The sequence below is a fragment of the Colias croceus genome, chromosome Z, assembly GCF_905220415.1.
Source record: "Colias croceus chromosome Z, ilColCroc2.1".
Classification (NCBI taxonomy): domain Eukaryota; kingdom Metazoa; phylum Arthropoda; class Insecta; order Lepidoptera; family Pieridae; genus Colias; species Colias croceus.
Genome location: NC_059568.1, coordinates 4,505,661 through 4,529,965, shown reverse-complemented (window position 1 = coordinate 4,529,965; position 24,305 = coordinate 4,505,661). Strand labels below are relative to the sequence as shown.

The 24,305-nt window shown below is 34.6% G+C and overlaps 2 protein-coding genes across 5 annotated transcripts in view; one reads left to right on the top strand and one right to left on the bottom strand.

The window, feature by feature from the left end:
* LOC123705435 (carboxyl-terminal PDZ ligand of neuronal nitric oxide synthase protein) overlaps positions 1-16,647 on the top strand; it is a 171,167-nt gene extending 154,520 nt beyond the window's left edge. For 2 of the 4 annotated variants that reach the window (XM_045654198.1, XM_045654197.1), the window contains 3 exons: positions 7,352-7,582; positions 7,945-8,079; positions 16,149-16,647. In XM_045654198.1, the coding sequence (XP_045510154.1) occupies positions 7,352-7,582; positions 7,945-8,079; positions 16,149-16,370 (588 nt within the window). In that variant the 3' untranslated portion in view covers positions 16,371-16,647. Of the gene's footprint in view, positions 1-7,351; positions 7,583-7,944; positions 8,080-9,823; positions 10,787-16,148 lie in introns of those variants that run through there. The other 2 variants (XM_045654196.1, XM_045654194.1) reach the window with 1 other exon arrangement.
* A 1,252-nt stretch (positions 16,648-17,899) lies between these two features.
* On the bottom strand, positions 17,900-23,947 carry LOC123705434. Its single transcript, XM_045654193.1, has 3 exons — positions 20,142-23,947; positions 19,898-20,009; positions 17,900-18,502 (listed from the first exon to the last, which is right to left on the bottom strand). The coding sequence occupies exons 1-3, from the start codon at positions 23,945-23,947 to the stop codon at positions 17,900-17,902; spliced, it is 4,521 nt and encodes a 1,506-aa protein (XP_045510149.1).
* Between the last annotated feature and the right edge of the window lie 358 nt (positions 23,948-24,305).

Genomic DNA, 24,305 nt, shown 5'->3' with positions numbered 1-24,305 from the left:
CCATGGTTTAAACAATAAAAGCATTGAAAAGTAATACTTTTCAGGCATTTGTTCAACATCGTACATGTAAAAGTTTATAAGATAAGGTCTGTCTCTTTTCTTTAAAAAAGTTTTCCCTCCCTCTAACGTATAATATTCTGCTTTTTTAGAAACTGGGCGTGTTTTCACGACATCATAGAATTTAGAGAAATTATACAAGTTTACATTTTTTAACTCTACTGGCCTAGCTGGATATTTATCGTCTATCCACGATTCGTAATATATGTTTGTGGAATCAGGATTTAGCATTGTCATTTCTGTTTTAGACTTGACTCTCCGATTGCGGTTCATGTTGACATCTAGCCACCTAATTGTCGTCTGGGGATCAGTGGCATACAATGGGATACTCAACAACGTATCACTAGCCTCTAATGCACCGCACTCGCGATTTGACAACATTCTTAGCCCGATGTTAAACAATCGACTTCTCAAGCTCTTTGTAGAGTTTATGTCATCGAAATCAATCAGCGCGTGTGTCTTTTCTGATTTGGTGTGTATTTAGTGACGTAGTAGTTTAGTATAGCAGTTTTTTCTCCTACATATTGAATATCAATATTGCCGTTCCATGCGAGTAATACCGATGGATTGTAATCATTTATCATCTCAAATTCCTTTTTGCGTACAATATTATATAAACGTTTGTTTGGACAAAGAGCTTTTCTGGCCGCGACTGATTCAACTGTATCTCTAATAGTAAGAGTATCAGTAACAGGCCGTGGGAAACCAAATCGACACACTGATATAAATCCTTTCTTTATTTTTTTTCTTCTCATACAATATTTATTATGTTTGTGAGTTTGGTATTCTACGACTCGTTGGTGAAGAGTTGGTGCAAGATTTTTTTTAGGTATTTCACATGTAACATACTTTGAAATAAAAGCTGCCACCTCATCGATTGGTGAATCATGAAGCACAGGAGCTCCTTTCACCCACAACATCAAATGAAAATGTTGGGCTCCACGAGACTGATACTCACGCCTCCAAAAGTAATGCTCTATTTCTCCAAGAGGTTTACTGGCAGAAGTGAGAAAATCTAATGTTGCATGAAATATATTATCAATAAAACGAGAAGTGGATACCGGATCTAGGGCTACTAATTCACTTGTTGTCTTATTGGCCATCTCACTCGAGTTTACTTCCAGTAAGTATTCTCTTAAATCGTCCCACAACCATTCCGACGGGCTCATAGTGAGGAACCAAGTGGCTGGTCCATAGTGTTGTGTCATGCAGTTCACGTCGTTTCTGGGTTTTTTCCAATACTGTTCAGTATTTCTCAACCTAGCGAATATAGCAGTCAGATCTCCTTCTAATTCATCATTATTTAACTTTTGTAAATACTGTTCAACAGTTATTTTTTGTTTTTGATTGACTGTATTCATTTTATAAAATATTCCCGAATTCAATTGGCGGACATTCGTGTCGTGCAGTAAAAAAAATAAATATTGTTGATCTAATCTGAATCGTGAATATTTTGACATCAATCTGGCTTTAATATATTCACTTGACGTTAGCTTCTGTGGACGTGTATGAAACTGACCGTATTTTCCATTTGGGTACAAATAAGGAAAACATTTAACATCAAGATCTTTGTCTGTGGAATATATAGGTGTTGTATTAACTGTCTTCATTTGATAGAGATCTGAAATTAATGCATTTCTTCTTTTTTCATACAATGGGTATATGGTATATTGCTCATAATCTATTAAGTTACTGTCCTCCGTTACCTGTGTCAAAAATGTATCTAAAGCATTTATATTATTTTCATCCTGATTATTATCATTCGTTTCGACTACATGTTGTAAATTTTCATTGATTGTTTGAAATAAATGATTAGGGACATTTGGTAATTTTATTTCAGAGTAAAGTGGGTTTACTTGTCTCAGGTAACAGAGTGCGGCATAAACTTTATTAATGTCAACTATATCTTCCCAAATAATCTTAGATTTTGTTGGTCGTCCTCGTATCATTATGTAAAGTTCTTGGTTGATGTTTATAGGATCTTCTGGTTTCGGTAATTTATTCAATGTTTCCTCTAAAGGCAAAGGTAGATGAAAAGTTCTGCCTTTACATTTTTTCACCATTTCTCGGTTCGGCAAGGATTTGTTCGCTACTGGATTCATTGATACAACCACTTGGAAAGCTTTTGCACGCTGGATTAATATCTTTTCGTAATCATTCAATTGGTTTATCTCCGATGGAATCGTATCGACAAATAAATCATTAAGTACACAAGTAGCTGGAATTTGGTTAGCCCGAATTTTTGTGAGACATGTATGGCATATATGTAGGCTATGATCCATATTTTTAGAACTATAGTATTCAATAAGCTGTGACCAAACACTTGTAGAAATAGGCTTTCTTAAACGATTTAGATTAGAAATATCCTTTGAACAGTAAAGTTTATTACAAGACATACATTCTAATTTAGGTGTATCTAAACTTTTCTTAGAAAGTAATTTAAATGCATCTTTAAACTCTTTGATGATATAATCTTCCACAATTTCTTGATGTTCGGAGCTTTCAACGGCTACAGTCCCAGGTACGTGATTTTCGTCTAATTTTTTTATTTTCTCCACGTTTACAGTTTCTAATGCAGTATCAATTTCTTTTAACGTATCGCAATCACTTTGTAGCTGATACATTTCTCTGATTAACGTTCTTAATCGTGGTGAATGAGACTTTACATTGTTAATGTAAGAAATATTAGCCTTGAGACGTCTGTTCAAATAGAGCGGATACATTTCTGCTGGTGATTTACAGTTGAATTCTTCAAATATTTTTTTTAGTTTAAATAGTAAGTGTTCATCCAAAGCACATATGGCATCATTACAACTCCAGACTAGACCTTTACCATGCTTTTTCGTTTTTTCAAAGACAGCTTTGCCGGTATCATCAATTGCGATTGCGTTTTGGTTAGTGTAAACTTTATACGTGTACTCTCCATAAAATGGTTCTTGGTTATTTCGATGCTCAAGTTTTCCCAGAAACATTTCCAGTTTTTCATAAATAGTTATATTTTCAGGACATTCTCTTAACTTTTCTAAAGCCGACACACATATATTCTTTATTTTTTCAGCTGTTTTTAATAGACTCCCCAATGTTTGTTGTCTATTGTAAAGAGACCATTTAATAAGTCTTTCTGCCTCCAGTCTGTCGTTTATTTTAGAACTTAAACTTTTTATTATTCGCTCAACATTTTTTATTTTAAATTGTAATTTTTCATTTGATCTTTTACGACTAGCTACTTCGCGGTTTAGTTCTGGATGTGAGGCTGAGTATCGTGCAACTGCCTCACGGTGAAACTCCGGATGAGTAGCCGAGTATCGTGCAACTGCCTGTCGGTTGACCTCCGGATGTGAAGCTGAATATCGCGCTACGGATTCGCGATGTTGTTCAGCGTGTGATTGAGTATAACTTAGGACTGTATTTTTTCTTTCTTCAGGATGATTTTTACGGTAGTTGGCTGCAGCTTGTCGAATTTGTTCATTTCGTGATAAATCTGAAGTTTTAGGTCTTCCTCGCTTATTTTTTTTAGGTCTCCCTGCTTTCTTCGAAGTGGAAACTACGTTATTTGATGTTTGAGAAACAGTCATCGGAACAAGAACGTCGTAGTGACCACTTAAAAAACTTCCACTGAATCGCAAACGTTTTACAGGCCCGCCGATACGAGAAAAAGTTCCTCTTAAAATATTATCTTGATAGACTTCAAAAGTGAATGGATAAAGAGCTGCAGCAGCCATAAGTTCGGAGGTACCGCCATAAGTATTGCTATTCAACATATCCCGTGAATAACAATCGGAATCATGATAGGTTTCCCCATTGTCGGCACAAGTATACAATTGTAGTTCATCCCAGTGGTTTACAACATATCGCACAATAGCAGTCCTGACTTGCAACGCCACTTCAAAGTCTATTTCTTCACACATTAAATATGTCAAGGAATGAAAGAGGCAGGAACCATCTCCCGGCATATGAACCACATGATGATGGCAAGGTCCAAGATTTACTTCAAGTGAAACTATTTCACAATCCATGTTCACTTTTAAATCAGTAGCAAAATTGACAACGTTCAAACTAACGAAAATTCTCAACGAATACTGGATTAAATGCAATTCTAAACGAATACTGGATTAAAATGCAATGCAACAACTTTTTGTCAACTAAGGTAAACGCAGGTATTAACGACCCCTCTAAGGCAATTTCAAAATCAACCATATTTTTAAATATACTGGTTCTTAGATTTATAGTTTCATTTTATATGCTAGTGTTATGTATAAAAAATGTTTTTATTGAAGCAAATACATTCTAATAAAGGATTATCTTGTTAAAAATAATTTACAATGTGACTTAGTCGATTGTTGCAATTACCGACCCATAAAAACGGCTGTGAAGCTATTAACGATTTTTATGCAGCTATTCCCGATCGTATGTGAGAGGAGGCCTTTTTCCAGCAATGGAATGTATAGAAGCTAGTGATGATGATGATTACCGATCTTAATAAAATAAATAAAAATGCAAATATTATATTCGTATTTTTTTATTATACAGGGTGTCTCAAAAGAAAGTTTATATTTTGTGGATGAATAAAAAAAAAGTAAGCGGTGTATTGAAAAAATGTTTATTAATTATTAAAGTGCATAATATGGGAATTTATTTCTTAAAAATAATATCGTCCAAATGCAGTCCATTGCGTTCACGGCACTCATTTAATCGAACACTAAAATTATTTATGACAGCTTGGCAGGTAGACACAGTGATGGCTGCCATTTCGTGTCGGATATTTTCTTTTAAATGCACTAGAGAAGTTGGTTTTTTGGCATACACTTTAGATTTAAGATACCCCCACAAGAAAAAGTCCATGGGAGTTAAATCAGGGCTGCGTGGAGGCCAATTTATATCACCTCTCCTAGAGATCAATTTTCCCGGAAAAATTTCATGAATTCGAGGTAAAGACACATTGGATGTGTGTGATGTAGCTACGTCTTGCTGCAACCATGTTCTCTGGTTATAGCCAGGAAAGTTTTGCAGTGCAGGCACTAAAAACTCGTCTACCATCGCTCTGAATTTACTGTAACTGCACGCCCCCTTTCGTCTTCGAAAAAGTAAGAGCCAATAATTCCTCGCTAATTTCTATTCTTGATAATTTCTTGTGGGGGTATCTTAAATCTAAAGTGTATGCCAACAAACCAACTTCTCTAGAGCATTAAAAAAAAATAAACAGCACGAAATGGCAGCCATCACTGTGTCTACCTGCCGAGCTGTCATAAATACTGTAATTTTACTGTGCGATTAAATGAGTGCCGTGAACGCAGTGGACTGCATTTGGACGATATTATTTTTAATAAGAAATAAATTCCCATATTATGCACTTTAATAATTAATAAACATTTTTTCAATACACCGCTTACTTTTTTTTTATTCATCCACAAAATATAAACTTTCTTTTGAGACACCCTGTAGTTATTTTTAATAAAACAAATGAGTACTTCACGCTACCCCGCAGCAACTTACGCATTTTAACTCTTTTTTGCATAGTTACTCACACTAACGTAAAAGTATACGATGCTCAAGTAATACATTCGTGTATAACTTTGCCTACCTATAGCTAGAATAGTTCTGGAAACGTTTAAATTTCGAATTACTTTTATAGGTCGGTAATACCTTCAGATTTTCTATGGGTCGTTGATAGCTGCGTTTACCTTATATCTAAGCATATAAGATGTATGTCTAAGATAATCGACAATCAACAAAACAAGACAATCGACAATCGACGCGCTCGCTGTCAATCACAATTTTTTTTTTTATTGAAGTGAAAACTTCTTTAGCGGCGTTGGGTATAAAATCTTAAACTCGCGTCAGGACACTTTTTTTTTAGCCCTTATATTCCATGCGTAAGACGGATACCATTCCAAAATATCAAACATGCTGAACGTTAATAATCAAGTTTTCACTTCTGCCGGCACTCCCGAAGTGCAACCCATCTTTTTTTTTTAGCTACTGTGTGGACGTAAGAGGCAGGAGACGTTCGCAACACATCTATTCATTCATATTTATATGATCTGATCTGAAGTATATGTCTCAATATATTATGTCGATTAAATTTTTATTTTTTTTTTTTTAACAAGAAGTACCTATACATATATATATCTAGGGGAACCAAGTTTTAGATTATTAGATTAGACCTCTAGCGTCATCAAAATTTAATTTAAAATTACAGGTCTCATACAAACTCCCATCCCCTAGTTTAAGGGGTTGGGGGATGAAAGTTACAAGTTTTATAATTTTTTTGTTGTTTGTGTGCTAATACTAGCTTACATACAAAATTTCAGCTTTCTAGGACATTAGGAAATACCTTAAGAATTTTGATGATCATCAGTGAGTCAGTGACGAAATTAGCGTTTTTTAGATATAAATAAAATCTGAAGTATAAAAGCTAATGTAATTAAAACTTAATATTTTCAATAAGTCCACTATTGATAATATATCCCGAAAATTTTGTTGATCTAGCATAATCCAAACCCAAGTTATGAGGGTTCAAAAAAACGTCGAAGCGCTTCGAGAAAAGGTAGGTAGTGCCCGTGCGCTTCGCTTTCGCTTGGCTCGTCTTGGCGGGGGCACTACCGTGCCCCCAGATACTAAATTAACTACTGTTAAATACTAAAATTTTATACATTTTATCAACCGAGTATCAATTAATATGCAGAGGCATGTTCAATCGATAAAATTTGACAAAATCGTAAGCTACAACGTTCCGTATATTTGTATTAGCCTAAAAAGGCCAGCTACTGTTTCTTTTTAAATTCTTGGTCTGTAGCAATATACATTACAAGGTATTATCCCCCCGTAACTAAAGAAAACAACAAGTTTACTGATAAAATTTTGACTGACTCAATTATAACTTAGTTAACGATCTTTTGAGTTTCTTGTTAAGGTTTCTTTTGTTTACTCAGAGTTTATTATTGTAACGGTCTGTTTTTCATTCCGTTCTGTATTGTAACTAAATAGGTACGTAGTTGTGCTGACTGATTAGCTTTATTCTGAGTAAAAACGTGTCAAGATACTTGCAATGGAAAATTACAAACACGACGACTTTTTAGTAACCTAAAGTTTATAGATTTTTTGAACATATCAGTTCCAGGTAGCAGTAAAATATAAAAGCTACAAAGTATATAAATCTAATTAATCATGTCCAGTCTCTTCTTTTCTATCGCAAAAATAAAAATAAACCTTTCATTTAATTAATTAAGATTTAATTGGCTGTCGCAAAAATTGTTCGTTTTCCTCAACTACTAAATCCCCTTTACATTCACAGCTGCCCCCGCAAAGCCCGACTTTGCCCGACCTGCCAGAGTGCATCACAAAGGTCAAAGAGCTGCCGCCGTTGCCAGATGACGCTACCACCCCGCTCAGCGCCCAGCACCAACTGAAGCTGCTGAAGGAGAGGCTGGAGCAGCAGTCGCAGCAGACACAGGCAGCTGTCGCGCAACTCATGCTGTTGCGTGATCAGCTTGCTGCAGAACAGGCGGCTCGGTGTGAGGCTCAGGTACGATTATCATGTAAACTCAAACTCAAAAATAATATTAATATTTTGTCTGCATAAGAACCTTCCTTGAGCCTTACCAACAAAGTAAAAAAAACGACGTGTGTCACTCGGGGACTGCGGCGGTAAAGCTATTGCATGCTATGCCTTCAAGCCACACCTCCGCCCGTCGGAGTGGGGACCGTGAGGTTTTTTCGTTACAGAATTTCTCGATTCGGTCCCCGCGCTCAAGGCCCGCGATAGAAGCTATGCAATAGCTTAAAAATATCATTCTCATTTTTACTTACATAAATAAGGTCCTATGCCATAATCCACATCCAAATCCAATCCAAAATTGACCTGTAATATTTATTTATTTATTCTAGACCCGCACCCATCAACTGATAGTCCACAACAGGGAGCTCTTGGACCACATTGCGGGCTTAGTTGATCATTTACAGGCGAGCGAGAAGGGATCGCCTCGACCAATCAACGCAGAGCGGCTCACACTTCTGCCACAGGTATTTATTGAAACATTTTAAAGTTCGATCATGAGGTGGGATTTATTCGCGTCCGCGTATACCCTCTCCGGTTGAACATTGACGGAGTTACATTAGAGCTCACCTACAATCCCACCTCAGCAATCGATTTAAGTTTGGTTTGATGTGCCTATTTATAATCTCTTTCTTTGATATAAAATAAAGTGAAAGTGGTTGTTATATGTGTTAAAGTTTCTTCACATAGGGTTGTCAAGTTTGCCTTATAAAAGGTTCAATTTTTACAAGGAAAATGTTTGTTGTTTATAGTAATGTAATAATAACATGTTTATCTTCTTTAGATATGGTTGCAAATATAATTTGTCTTTTATTTATTATACGACCACTGTCACGAATGTCATGTATAGGATTGAATTTATAAACAATTCCGTTTAACAATTAACTAATTTACGCTTACGCTTATAGAGAAAGGTCTCAGTCGTGTCTTAAATTTGAAAAAATAATAATAAAACGTGTTTAAACTACAAAATAATAGTAGATACACAGAACATATAAATATATGATCTGTGAGTAGATACATTATAATTTATAATATCACGACTGTGGACTTTACATAGAGTCAAAGCCTGACCAGATATTTAAAAAAGAGCATGTGTGCCAAGCATTCGTGTCAGAAGTGTAACTTCGTTTGCAAAATTCAAAGATATCAAAATCATCGCCACATTTCAAAGTTACTGAAACATAATTCAAATTGAACATTATATTAAAATGTTTCTGGTCAGGCAGACATTAGTAATATAATAATAGAATTTCATGTAATTCATTTGCATGTGCTTCTTTTATATTTCGTAACTATTGTTTATTTTATTTTATTTGTGGAATATTTTTATTTTTTTTAAATCCTTTTATATTGCGTCACTATTATTTTAGTTAAAGAATATTTTTTATTATCCTGCAATCTACACGTCTAAATAGGTATATATTAACAACAACTTAATGCCAACAATGTCCTCGTGGATACGCGAAAAAAATCAAACATTTAGTTTTGGCAAACCATGTTCAAATTCTTTCGAAAAACCGTTTTGAGGTTTCAATAAACGCTGATCTGGAGAAAAAAGCCGGTTTCAAAATTTCGTTTTTTATTTCAGTCAATTAAGCTAATGTTATTCGGTAAATACAAACATTAGGTATAGTTGTAACTAACGATTTGAAAAAACTTCGTATGATGCAATTTATATTTCCGATGATTCGGTTTCTTATAATTCTCTCGATATAATTTACTTTCCATTTCAAGAAAAGTTGCTTTTTGTGAAATTATTTTCATTTTGTGCCTGTTTTTTGTTTTCTGCCTTAACCTCATCATTAATTATTTTGTTAATCCATTTGTTGTTTGCTGTGTGTGTTAGTTTAATTGCATCTAATGTTTATTATTGTTTTATTTTTATTACATGTAAAACTTAAGCAAAGCAAATGTCATTGTTTTGAAATTACTTCCTTTCCTTATTTTCGCTCAAAAGACGTTTGCTTAGCTTTAGTTTAGTTGGGAATGACGTCGTTCTTGTCAATGTTAGTAGTTGTATTAATTAATTTATATAGTAATTCAGTATTGAAATAAACCAAAACATTCGACATTTATAAGATATAACTCTATAGATTATTTTTTAATAGTTTAGTGAGTGTATAAGGTTTAATTCAATCTGAATAAGCATATATTTTTAAAACGAACAATGTACCCATACATATCCTGTAATTAATTCCAAATCTCTAGGCCAAGACCTCTGGAAACCACAAAGGGTCAAAAGCGGAAGGATCGTGCAATGGAAATTCAGCAATGAATGAAGATGACCTCATCGACTTCTTTTCGAAGAGCGCTAAAGTGAGCCAGGATTCAGATGACGATGAGTTTGATCCGAATCAATACTGCTTGAATCTAGATTCGTCTGAGAAGCGTGCCGGCCCCAGCTCGGCTCCCAACTTTGGATCAATGTCCAACGAGCAAATACAGTCTTATTTGATATCGAAATTCAAAGATATCATGGTAGACAACGATAGAGATACTAAAGCTAAGGGTCAGCTCTTCTATCAAAACACCAACGCGTTTCCGAACATCCCACCGTTGAAAAGTCATCTCAGCAACTCTGATATTTCTAGCCTGCTGAAGAACAAGACAGCTGATGAAATAGAAGCCATGGCTCAAGCCATGAGCTTTGGGAACTCGCAAAGTTCGCTGTCCGGTTCCAGCGACACATCTAGTTCTTCTAGTTCATCTTCCGATTCAAGCAGCTCGGAATTTGCGGGGCCATTCATAAGGCCGCTATCCCACAGTGGGACCTTGACTGCAACTGGTCAAGACGGCCGCGTCCGTTTGATAGTGCCCGTGAGCCCCTCTGAGAGCACTGCTGAAGTTGCTGAGCCACAGGCCGGACCCTCCGGGGCCACTCTCAGCGTTCCAGGCCCCAGTCAACTCGCTCCGGGAGCTCCGATCACACGCTCCACCAGCGAAAAGGTCCCGAATCGGAGCGATCTGATGGCGGCTCTGCGCTCGCAGTGGACAAGACACACAACCAAGTAAAAGTTCACCGTCTTGTAAATTTGAAAATCTTGAAAACTTTGAGTCCAGTACCTTTTAGATAATAATAATTTATGATTTGTTGATTATTGTTTGTGAAGATTGTTTTAATCTCTCAATATTGTTTATTTTACGTTATGGTCTAAGATCCGAATATAAGTCGACCTGCAACGGCGTGATAATAGAATGAGACCAATTTTATAATAAATTTAGTATATTAAAAAATGTATTAAAAATGGGTTGACTGGGAAAATCCTGGACAGTATCCTGTCTATTTTTTAATTAATTATTAAAAAAAATTTTTTTTTTCATTTTTTCTTAATTGCAGTTTCGAGATAATAAAACAATTTTGTAATATGACAGCGCTGACATAATTTTTTTTTCATCATCCTATCAAGTGAAAGTAACTGGTACCGACATACCTGTTTATACCGGCCAACCTAGCCCTTTGTCCCGGTAAATATTAGAAAACGACTATGACTGCACATTCTGTAGGTTTCATACTTTAAGTCTATTATATATATTTTTTTATTATCTCGATATTGCAATTAATTAAAAAAATGTTTTTTTTTTAATTCATTAAAAATGTCCTGTCCAGGATTTTCCCAGTCAACCCATTTTTAATACACTAAATTTATTATAAAATTGGTCTCATTCTATTATCACGCCGTTGCAGGTCGACTTATATTCGGATCTTAGACCATAATGTTAGTTGATTTTGTTAACGATGCCAAAAATATACCAAATTGTTTATATTTTATAACCTGTAGTCCATGGAAATGTTACATTGAGGATTGCGTTCCTGAATATTTGTTTAACATGTAGGGGGTGTGAGTGTTTACCTTGTCTTGCGAGCGCAATCTTGAAAATTGAACTTTGCTGCAAATGACATCAGACCAATTTTATAGAGGGCATTTGTGTTTTAACGATAAGTCATTACCTCTATTTTAATTTTATTTATTTTTGTTTGTTTTATAGTGCTCCAAAAATGATAGCCGTGAGGGTTCCTTTCGGAAAGACCTTACATATTTAGAAAAATCTACATGTTTAAGCGTATATTTTAACTTATTCCATTTTATACTGTGCTGGTTTACATAAAAAGAGTTGCTTCTTCTAGGAACGGCCACAAAATTTAACATTTCAGTGGACTAGAAGAATAATTTACATATCAGATATTTCGTACCACGTGTTGACCACGTTTTTAAATTACTTACATATCTTTGCCATATCCCTTTGCAATTTTTGTTTTATTCATAAAAAAGTGTAAAATAAATGTATATTACACTATAATTAAACTAAATGTTTAGAGAAACTGTATTTATTCTAGTCATAGATGTAACGTTTATAATTAATTAATTATAATATGTAAAAAATTATATATCAATGTATTATAACTGTACTATATTATATACTATTTACACATGTAGGTACAGAAATAGATATAAGATCTTGAGTTCTGATAAAAAAATGACTGTAACATACTATTATATTTACTGTAATATTATTATTGTATTATATTATAACAAATAAAATAATCTAATGACCTATATTATTATAGAAGTAAAGAAGTTAATTATATAATTAAATGTTGTAAAAATTATAAATTATTATAGATTAATATATAATTTATCACCAACTATGAGCTCCCATGTATATATCTGTATAAAGCAACGTATATTATATATATTTAATGTTTGTAAAACAAATAATAACATGTTAAAATTTTTAATATAATATATCTATTTATACCTTTTTATTATATAGATACGTAGTTAGGTATTGTATATAAGCATATATATTTATGAATACATGTACTATAACTTATAATATCTGTGCCAATTATTATATATACTTGTATTATATATATAGAAGTTTTAAATACCTACATGATTTTGAAAAAAAAATATAATATTTATCCGTCTGTTTCTATCCAATATTGCTATATTGTTTGGAATACTATTATATTATTGATGTTAAATGTATTTAGTACATTGTTAAATTTAATGAATAGGTAATATTAAATGAAAAAAAAAATATCAACCACATTACTGCATTCGTTGAAGTTTATTTTCTTTAGTTAAAATAATTCAATGTTTTTTTTTAATAAAAAATCAAAGTGTAACTCTTCATTCATAGTACAGTCATACTCGATTATGAGCCTTCTTTTATTCAGTCGTGATTTTGACAGCCTTTATAGGAGCAACAGTTCTTGGTACTATAAGCAACCTTTTTACAACTAGAGCAATAGATACTTACAATACGCAGATCTAAATTCCCACTCAACAGATATAACCTGTCTTAAAGAATACACATAGACGAAGTTGTCACAAATGATTCAGTTGTCACAAATGAGATATGTCAGGAAGCTTATAGCAATGCTACGCCAACTTTAGCAACAGGTTATACATCAAACAAAGTAAAGGGACAACGAAAAATTCAGTTTCTGCAAATACGATAACGCTTCTATAGATGTAGCTATTCCCTAAGCCGCCTATACATGAGCGCGTCACAATACGATTGGCTTTAGATGAGTAAATGGTACGGCGAGCTGCATGAAATCCCGCCAAGATTCTCTCCGGTCAAGATTAAGCTGATATTCGAAAGCTATTCATGATATACGGACGATTTCGCTTCATTTCCTATTTATATTTATTGTAAATTGTCGTGCTTTTTGGATAATTCAAATGCAAAAGCTCACCAGGGCTGCAAGATAGTAACTCTTTAAGGTCTTGTGGATGAAGTGACATAAGCGCGAGGTGCTTACGTTGAGCGGCAGCGGAAGAGTGTCTTTAGGGCACCAACGGTGGCGCTCACAGGCCGAGTTAGTAGGCTTATTGCGCACCCAACACGCACTAGACCAGCGTGGTGGGTTATTATTTATTCGAACCTCTTCCCTCAAATAATGCATACTATAATATAGAGAAAGATAATCAGATCGTAGAGGCGCGTCCGCGTTAAGATGTAGAAGCCCTTCTGGCTAACATCGAGAGACACCCCACAAAAAAAAAGATCGGAGAGTGTAACACTTTTATCAGATACAGAATAAATCTTATATTAATTTTATAGCTGTCACATTCAACATGATACTTAAATGTAAACCTAGTAATTAGTATATGGATCTCTTTCAATTTTATCTGTTACAAATCCTGTTTAACACTATACGCCATGGTTTAATACCTGATAGATCCCGAATTCCGATTTGTGAAAGACATGAATATTTTCTCTGAAAATATAATCTCATGGTGGTAGTATTGAACATGGTTTGAATTTGATGTGTTTTTGTTACATTATATTATGTTGTAAATGTGGTATAAAAAAAGGCAGACATTAAATGGATATTAAAGAAGAAATAAAACATACGTGTAATGTTATTTTTCCCATCTAAAATAAAGGTGTAGTTTTTCCTTAGGTATATAAAAAATAGGATCCAATGAAACAGGTTTTAATGATATGAAATACGAAAATTGTTTTAGGTAAATAATCTACAAAAATCGCCAAACACGCCAAAATATATAAATAAATTAACTTTTTCTACATCCTTAAATAATATTTATTATAATGTATTTGGTATAGACCATATATTATATAGACCAAATCATATTATACATTTATATGAAAAGCTAAGTTTTTCTTAAACCCAAAAATTTATCGAGTATTCCTAAAGAGTATGAGAAAGTTGGTTTTGCATGTTAAATTATTAAGAAACTAGCTTCCGTCCGCGCGGAAAAATGAAGATTTATTTTTTTCTACGTAATTTTCCGGGATAAAAAGTATCCTATTTTATGCCCAGGATAATAAGGTATAATTATACCAAGTTTCATCGAAATCGAACCGTTAGTTTTCACGTGATGCCTGAACATACAGACAGACAGACAGACAGACAAACATTTTTTTAATCTCATATTTGGGTTTGGTATCGATCGAGTAACACCCCCTGCTATTTATTTTTTCAATATTTTCAATGTACAGAATTGACCCTTCTACAGATTTATTATATGTATAGTGTATACCTAGATAGAAATATATTCGAGTTACATATGAACCTTCCTGTATCATTTAATTCAAACATACATAATATTATTATATCCTTATAAAAGTAAGCATATAAAGAAAAACACATGTTACATTATGTGCCTGTTAAAATGTTAGGTATTTTTATTATTCATATTATGATCTTAATATAAAATTTATTTAAATCAAAAAGTTCAATAAATTAATAACTTACGTATATCTCCAGAGAGCTGCTATCGAAGCGAATTAGGAAAAAAATCTAGTAACATATAGCGACTTACTTAGTAGAGTTCAGTTTCAAGTTTTAGTGATATTTTATCAAATTCAAGTTAAAAATCTAAACTCATGGCACATACTTCATTTGCTGCAATAGCTTCTTTATTACATCAAAATCTATAGAGCTTGCTTCTTGAATAGACCCGTAGTCCGTAACCCTATTCCTATTCAAGTTCCAATACAAATCGTCTTTTGGATATCTTTGGTACGTATATAGTATATACGCTATTATTACCTAATACTTGGTTAAGGCAGTGAAGGCGATAATATATCATTTACTTGGATACGATATAGGAATATGTGGGATGAAATAAATTTAGTTGAATTACAAATACTTATGACTCAATACTGCGTAATAATTCATTAAGATATTAGTCATATAAACATAAACATTTACGTAGCAAATAATATCCATTAGATAATGATATTATTTCTTATTCATTAAATCAAATTATTAAACATAAATGATAACCCTAACGTTTGCCAAATTGCATCAAAATATATTATTTTATACAAACGAAATTATTAATCACATAGGTAATATAGCTTTAATTTACACCAGCTATAAAGCTGCATAATCTCAGATTAGTTCAGATAAATAAGAACCCAGCATTACTAAAGACTAGAACGTGACCGCACCAATAGCTGGTGATTCAATTTTACTATCGCACAATCGTTGAAAAGTAAGTATTTTCAATGTAAACTGCAGTCCTCGAAGGTTATCAACAGCACTTAACAGCTCGGACCAGGCCTGCATCGATTGAACTCGAATCTCTGAGCTGGCGTCTAATCCAGTTAGATTAACCACGAATAACATTATTCTAAGAGCACGCTTTTAGCGTTTAGAGATTTATGCAAAGGTGCTACGGATGCTCGACTAAAATTACACGAGAATGTTGCAACAAAAATTACATTTAGGAATATTCTGTAGGATTAAGATTTGGTTAAGCTTTGAGAGACGTAATTTGAATGAAATATGGGATGCCTCTATAATAAGAAAGGACGGTACGAACTTTCTCTAAAACCTTTTATTGATGCCTTGATGGATGCTTACGTTCAATCATTTTGCAAAGGAATAATTTTATTTGCAAATCTGAATCTGAAATTTGAAAAACATAGTTAATACTACTCTGTAAAAGCCTTACCATTTCTCCTCTTAGCAAATATTAATAAAGACTTCTCATTTTTCTTGAACTGTACCGAAACCTATTAACACTATCTAACCAATTTATTTCAGCTGTCACCAACCGCCAAAATAGATCGCTGGTTCTCTCTCCTACCTACCAACGCTACACTCTCCCGCCCAGAGAGTGGCTTCATCTCTGGAGTGGAAGACACAGACACCGCTCTGGCTGAAGCCAGGAACCTTCTGCTACAGTTGGGCTTGAAAAAGAAACGCCGTCTCTTCCCGCGCTTTACCAGACGAAAGGTCTTAGTCAATAAACACACTATGCTTTAAAAATCAATGTAACGCTATGAATGGTAGGAGTTCCATGAGATGGATTGTAGTAATATACTAATATCAACATAAACAGTTGTTATTAAATGTGTTTTACTAAAAAGAACATATTTAATGGTCATGAAAGTTATACATGCACGATATTCGAAATTATCATTATTTACATAGAATGCAGCACTTTAGTAAAGACTAGTTGGTTTAAAAGTTAGGAAAAGCGACATAAAATTCCCGTTAAAGTCATGTAGACCGTTGTCAATTTTAATTAGTAAAATCTTCGGCGAATGCTGGCGAATGTATTTCAAAATAGTGTTGCCGCATTTAGGCTTCGGAATCGAGATCAACATTTTATTTAGCACAAATGCCGATCCAGCATGCCAGTCAAAGTGTCAATAATCATAGTGCTAGCGGCAAAGTTGAACTTTGTTAAGCTTCAGTTACGTTTCCATTTAACCGTGACTTGAAAGATTAAAACGGCACTCGCTTGGGATAGAAATACATTTGCTGAAGCCATTACTAATATTACTTCTAATATCACAGACCAGAGAAATGGATAATGCTGGGCTTTTCAGTCCCGTATCCTCAAGTTTATAACTTCAATAATAGTATAATTCATTGTATGCAATTGAGATTTATGAATTGTTATTTATTTAAGATCATAAAATACCATATCGTAATGAAATAAAAAGCGTAGGAACTTTTGGAAGCGCGTAATGCATCTGTAAATTGTTATTGTAATTATTACATGATATTGTATGATATTTATCACCTACTAAACATCGAAATATATTTATAAAAATAAAAATAAAACCTGGACATTATAGATACGTCTCCAAGCAACAAAACCTATCCTAATGAAATATAGGTACTTACCAATTCGATTTAATCTATATGGAATAAAAGGATCTATATTAAATAAACCGCTCTATTCGTATTATTATATCTGTTAGATTAAAGACCCTTGTCAAAAATTTGTTTTATCCAGCGGTCCTTTGTCAAGATTTACATCTAAATAACGTGATTCTTCATTTATAAAATGCTGATTGAGCTCGTTTAAATTCAAAATCATGTAAAATTTTAACAAATTTTGCTTATAGTTTGATTTTTTACAACGAAATCTTACTTCAATTTAAATAAATTGTACGGTTTACGTATTACATCGAAAGTGGACTGTATTTAGGTCGCTATAAATGCTGCTAATGATGCTTTGATATTATGGGACAACTGGGAACACTTTAATGGCTGCTAATAATTATATAATATGATTTACGCGGATTCGAGCGGATAGAGCACTCGGGCGCTGCTAAGGGTGAACTGCGCTTTCCGGCCGGCTCGGCCGTCGCACGATAATACTGCTGAGGCAGCTTGACCTCATTTACGTTATTGCTCAATTATTGTAATATGTAATGTAACTATGGATAATAAGTAATTTAAAATAAAATATTTGTTCGCTGCTCGAACATGCTCCCGAGGCCCACAGAAGATATATATTAATTTTTTATAAGTCTTGAAATGTTTATAATGCTTAGAGATTATATTTCCACCACCGAGTCACTTATTATAGCAGAGCGTTTGTTAGCTATTAGCGATGTCGACCTATCGCTCCTTTTAAAACGCGCACTTGCCCATCGTCTGAGTCTGTTTTGTTCACATGACGCTACTTCACTGATACACTCTCCCCGCTCGGGTAAGGGAGACGCACGAACACTAGTAACACTTTTTTGATGCACGCACACACTAGAATCGACACACTCTTGGGGTATTGTCCGAGACTGAATAGTTTGTTGCGCTGCTGGGACGCTCTGCTGTTGGGCTCCTGGGACGCTCTGCTGTGGAGTCGCTCGACTCCTTCGCCACCACACGAAGAAAAAGATGCTTGCTAATATTGTTAATGCTAGTGTTCCATATGATACGGCATATTGGTGTAGGTCGTGTTGCGAAATACCTAAGGTATCCGTTTCATCGACAGCGTTTTTCATAATTTTTATTTTCTCCCCAAGAGATTTTAATGATGTATTGATTTCTTCGTTGTCAGAGTAGTTTGTGATAGGCAGAGCAGAGTTAATCAGATTGTGGATGGGATTTAATTTGGTTTCTAATATGTCCGGTTTCAGATATAGCTTGTTTTCAAGTTGCTTAAATGAGTATAGAGTGATATCATGTCCCTTTATTATGCATTGTTTACTCAGTGATATAAGTCCGGCCTTGCTGACTTGGCGCGACCGTATGTCATTATCACATAGAATACGTATGTGTGCAGTATCGCATTGAAAATATAAATATGTAGTTAGATCATGTAATTGTATCCAATTACTTTTACAGCTGTTTATATTGTATTCACATTTGTTATTTTTTATTTCGCAAAAACGTTCATTGTTGCTAAAACTTATTATGGGACCGTGCAATTGGCAAAAATAAATATCATTTTGGTTTTGACATGCTTGTAGTTCGGCTAAGGTTAATGTTATGTAGGCATCTCTCTTTATGTTTATAGAAATATATTCCGCTATTGGTTTTATGCTTATCATATTGCTGTTAACTTGCTTGGGTATGGGTATCAGTCTGTATAGTTGGAAATTGTCCCGGCTAATCAATGGTATGAGGATTTGAAATATAAAAAAGTTTTCGGTAATTCTAGCTTTTACTTTTATTAATTTATAGATTTTATATAGGTCTGTATGGATGTTTTCTATTGGTAACGTAACGTCCTTGGATATTTGGCTGGATATTTGGCTGGATATAATTTGCAGCTCGTCGCGCAATTGTTTCGGTGACAATAAGTGTACATTTATCTGGCCGTGATAAATTTCAGTGGTAGTGTCCAATAAAGTATCTTGAATTCTACGTAAGTTCTGAATTAAATTGTTGCACGCTATTGCTGATAAGGTTACTTCCTGAATGGTTTCAATTTCAGATTGGATTATATTTGTTTTGTTGTTTAAGATATTTAAATGTCTGTTAAACATTTTGTACTGGGTTTCTATGGTTTTTTCTGTTCGCTTTAAGATGTTAAATTCGGCTTCTAGGACCGATGTTTGGTTCTTCCAAAGTTGAGTTATATGATTTGCGTTATTTTGAATTAGCTCGATTTCCTGTTCATATTTCTCAGCAAAGCTTTGATCAAGTACTCCAAATAATGAATTAGCCACTGAGCCGACCGCATTGAAAAGACCGCGCCGGGTTCTTGACCGCGCGTCGAAATGCTGATTCAGTAACAGCAGGTTGTAGTATTGGAGTTCATTGTAATCGTGACGTATTTGTAACAATATAGTCTGGCAGTGATTTGATTCATTCATGTTAGTGCAGGTTTTTTCTAAGTAATCCGATAAAAGTTCCGCTGCTTTGTTCCCTTGCCAATATGGAGACATGTCAAAATATGCAATTATCTTCCATTTGTCCCTAGCTAGTTGCATTTCGCCCATCGAATCAAAGTATATGGATAGATTGCTTTCAAGCTGTTTTAACTTATATTCCGCTGTAGAGTAGGATAAAATGCTCATAAAAAATATTAATGATAGTACGACGCTTACAAGTTTTGAAGGAATATTTTGTCTGATTCGACATTTCTTTCTTTCGCTTTTCAATTCGCTGCTGCTGTTTTGAATGATTGGACTTTCCTTTCTTTCGCTTTTCAATTCGCTGCTGTTGTTTTGAATGGATATATTATTATTTTGCTGAAAATTGCTTTTTTCTTCGAGTGGTAATAATGATAACTTTACTACTGGCCGCTTTAAGATCCCATTTTTTGTTTTTAATGTAACGACTCTTACTAACCCGTCACTTCCTGGATGGGTTTCTACTACTCGGCCCACTGGCCACTTCCCGGCTGGCATAATATCATCGCGAATGGTCACTAAATCCCCTATTTTAAGGTTCCTTTGAGGTTCTAACCATTTGCTTCGAACCGTCAACTGGCTGAGATATTCATTTTTCCACCGTTTCCAAATATCATTAAAAGTTTTATCTACTAAGTACCATCTAGTCCTGGCATCATGTGCTGTTTCTATGAGAGTATTCTCCGCTCGCTGATTTAAGAAATGTGAAGGTGTTAAGAAATCTAAATCTTCTACGTCTTCCGTAATTGAACATAAAGGCCTTGAATTAAGGCATCCTTCTATCTGTGCAAGGATTGTGCTGTATTCTTCAAAGGTTAAAGCTTGCTCTCCCACTACTCTTTTTATATGCTGTTTTAGGCTTCTTATCGATCTTTCCCAAATTCCTCCTGCGCTAGGCCACGATGGACAATTCCAGTGCCATTCTATCTCCATTTCAGTGATTTCTTTGTAAAAACTATCGCTAAAATTGCTTATTAATTCATTATATTCTTGTTGTTTAATTTTATTTGCACCGACAAAGTTCGTGCCATTATCTGAATATATATGCTTTGGGGTTCCGCGTCGTGCTGCCATGCGTCGCAGAGCCGCTATGAAAGTTGTGCTGCTGAGGTCGGAAACTATCTCTATATGTACTGCTTTCGTAACCATGCATATGAATAACGCTATGTAACCTTTTGTGGTTTTTACTCCTCGACCTTTATTAATCTTGACGTTGACGAATCCCGTAAAATCAACTCCTGTATGATAAAACGGAGGAGCTGGATTGACACGATAGCTAGGCATATCTCCCATTAGTTGATGTAATTTTGTAGGTTCTCGCTTCTTACATGTGATACAGGTCCGAAGTTGCTTTTTTGTTGCTCGATATCCTTTGATTATCCAGTACTTTTGCCTTAAAATTGAAATAGTAATTTTTGCTCCACCGTGAAAAGAAAGTTCGTGTGCTTCATTTATAAGTAGTTCCGTTAAACGCCCGCTATATGGAATAATTATTGGATGTTTCATATCTTCGCTGATGTTTGAATTTTTTAAACGTCTTCTAACTCTTAAAATACCATTTTCATCTAAAAATGGATTTAAGCTTAATAATGCACTATTAGATCGTAATTTATTGTCCTTTTTTAATTGCTCTAAATCAGCTGAGAATTCAGTCGATTGAACATATTTAATAATTGCTGTTTTAGCTTTTCTCACGTCTTGTAATGTGAGATACGTCGGCCTTTGTTTTAATGACGGTGTAATCGCTCGTAATATCCATGCTAATACTCGTACTATTTTTAATAATGAACTATATTTGTATAATAAATGATCTATTATGCTTGATGTGTATGCTTTTTGAATAATATTAACTTGTTTTCTTATTTCTAAATTTGTCGTATAATTAGTGTGCTGCTGCTTATTTTTAAAATCTGAACTTAATAACCATCCCGGACCTCGCCACCACAATAAGTTTTCTTTTAATTGTAATGCTGTTTGACCTCGACTCGCTGCGTCAGCTGGATTTTCCTTCGTTTTTACATAGCGCCATGATTGAGGTTGCATTGTTTCGTGAATTTTCTTTACCCGATTTGCTACAAAGGGCTTCCAACGGTCGGGGTTTCCGTTGATCCAACCAAGGGCTACCATTGAATCGCTCCAACCATAAATTTCAACTTTTGTGCTGCTGATGCTATTTTTTATTTTATTCATTAACTTTGTTAATAACTCCATGGCACATAATTCTAATCTAGGTAACGATACTTCTTTTTTATTCGGTACTAATCTTGATTTTGCTGCTATTATTATAGTTGAGATTGAGCTATTTTTTACGACTCTGGCATATACGACGCATGCATAGGCTTTTATTGAGGCATCGCAGAACCCATGTAATTCAATTGTGCTATTCTCATCACATTTATACCATCTGGGAATTTTAATACATTTTAACGTATTTAGCTCCTTTTTTATTTTTATCCATTCGCTTTTTATATCTTGGGAGACTGGATCACGCCATTCAAGATCTGCTTGTAACCATACTTTTTGAAATAAAATCTTAATTTTTGTTGTAAGTGGCGTCAACCATCCTAATGGGTCAAATAGCTTAGACATTTCCGATAATAATTTTCTTTTCGTTAACTTTGCTGAGTATTCATTTATTACGCTATCATAGTCAAATACAAATACGTCACTAATCGGGTCCCATCGTAGGCCTAAGGTTTTCGGCGTGTTTTCCGTTTTAAACATAAATGTTGATTGCTCGTCTCGTTCTTCGCTGATAATGTTTTCAATAAGGCTCTTATCGTTTGCAATCCATTTTCTCAAAAGGAACCCTGCTCCGCTAAGTACATGATTCACCTCCGCTATTTTTTGCTGACCTTCGCTAATTGTGTGTGCTCCCGAGATGTAGTCATCCATATAAAACTCTTCTTTAATGCTTTTTGCTGCTTTTGGGAAATTATTTTGCTCATCTTGTGCTAGCTGATTCAACGTCATAATTGCTAAGAAAGGTGCTGCTTTCGTTCCGTAAGTGATAGTTGTTAATTGATATGCTTTTATAGGCTGGTCTGGGCTTGATCTCCACCATATCTGTTGAAGTTTTTGGTCTTCTTCTTTTACTAATATTTGTCGATACATTTTTTCAATATCAGATGTATAGGCGTAACGGTATAGTCTCCAATTGATAATGATACTTTGTAAATCCTTTTGCATATTGGGTCCCTTGTGCATAAGGTCGTTTAAGCTGTAGCCTGTCGTGGTTTTAGCTGATCCGTTAAATACGACTCGTAGTTTAGTGGTGCTGGATGCTGCTCGCTGTACCCCATGATGTGGTAAAAAACATTGTACGCTTGAATTTAATGCTGCTATTTTCATGTGTCCCAGTTGTATATATTCGCTCATAAATTGCTTGTATTGCTCCGATAATTCATGCTGCTTATTAAGTTTATTTTCTAAATTCATAAATTGTGCTAATGCAAGTTTTTCAGACGATCCCAATTTTTGTAACGCTTGATCCTCCATAGGTATGCTTACTTCATAACGCCCGTTTTTTAATCGCTTTGTAGTTGCTAAGTAATAATCTAAACATTGCTTATCTTTCGCTGACATATCATTTTGCTCCTGTATATCCTCTATTTTCCAAAAATCTTGAATCTCTTGTATGTGATTCAAAATAACGTTGCAATGGAAGGTATTTATGCTGCCTCCACATAATAACCAACCCAATTGCGTCTGCTGTGCTAGTGGTTGTGAGATTTCGCGGCCTCGAATGATCCCATCTAACATAATGTATGAATAAATATCTGCTCCAAATAAAATATCTACTGCTCGGCTTTTGTTAAATTCTGGATCTGCTAAGTTTAAGTGCGCTATACATTTCGACCAGCCGGGTTTTTCAAACGATCTATTAGGTAGATTTTTTATAAGATTAGTCATGATGAATGTATCGACGTTGAAGATAAAATTATTATATATAGATTGGCAATTAATCTTGAGTTTTCCACGACAGTTGTTTTCTTGGCCCCCTACACCAAGGACGATCCCTTTGCTTTGTTGGCGTTTTAAGCCCAGTTGCTGTGCTGCTCGTTCGGTTATGATGCTAATTTGAGACCCTTGGTCGATCAGTGCTCGCATTATGTGCTGTTTGCCATCTTCAGCTGTTACCTTTACCAATGCGGTGGCTAAAAGTACTTCAGAATCATCTTGTTGAGACGTATTCGCTTGATTTTTGGGGCTGTAATACACCTGTCTTTGGGTGTTGCTACTCATCAATTTTTTATTTCAAAAATTCTCGCTAGCTTGCTGCTTAAAACATTCGTGCAATAACGTGTGATGTGGGCCTGCACACACATGACACCGTTTATTCGAAGTACATTGATTCCCATTGTGATCAAAAATGCAATTAATGCAGAAACGTAATTGCTTAACCGTTTGAAGTTTATTCATAAAAGGTAATTTAATAAATTGTGGACAGTTAGTGAGCGCGTGTTCGAAATTGCTTCATCTTCCTCTCCAAGCTCACCGACTATCTCCCAATGTAGATTTTCCACCGCTGTCCATCGATTGTGGAGAATACGAAGAGAGTCTTCATATTCCCACTTCTCCTCCAAATTATTCACGTCAATAT

Excerpts from the sequence above, each read along its gene's own strand:
- LOC123705434 (XM_045654193.1), bottom strand. The coding sequence starts at position 23,947 with ATGAGTAGCAACACCCAAAGACAGGTGTATTACAGCCCCAAAAATCAA. Across the intron at positions 20,010-20,141 it reads ACCCATCCAGGAAGTGACGG|CAGCGAATTGAAAAGCGAAA; the intron begins GTTAGTAAGAGT and ends TCAAAACAACAG. Across the intron at positions 18,503-19,897 it reads AAAATATTCCTTCAAAACTT|CAACTTGAAAACAAGCTATA; the intron begins GTAAGCGTCGTA and ends TACTCATTTAAG.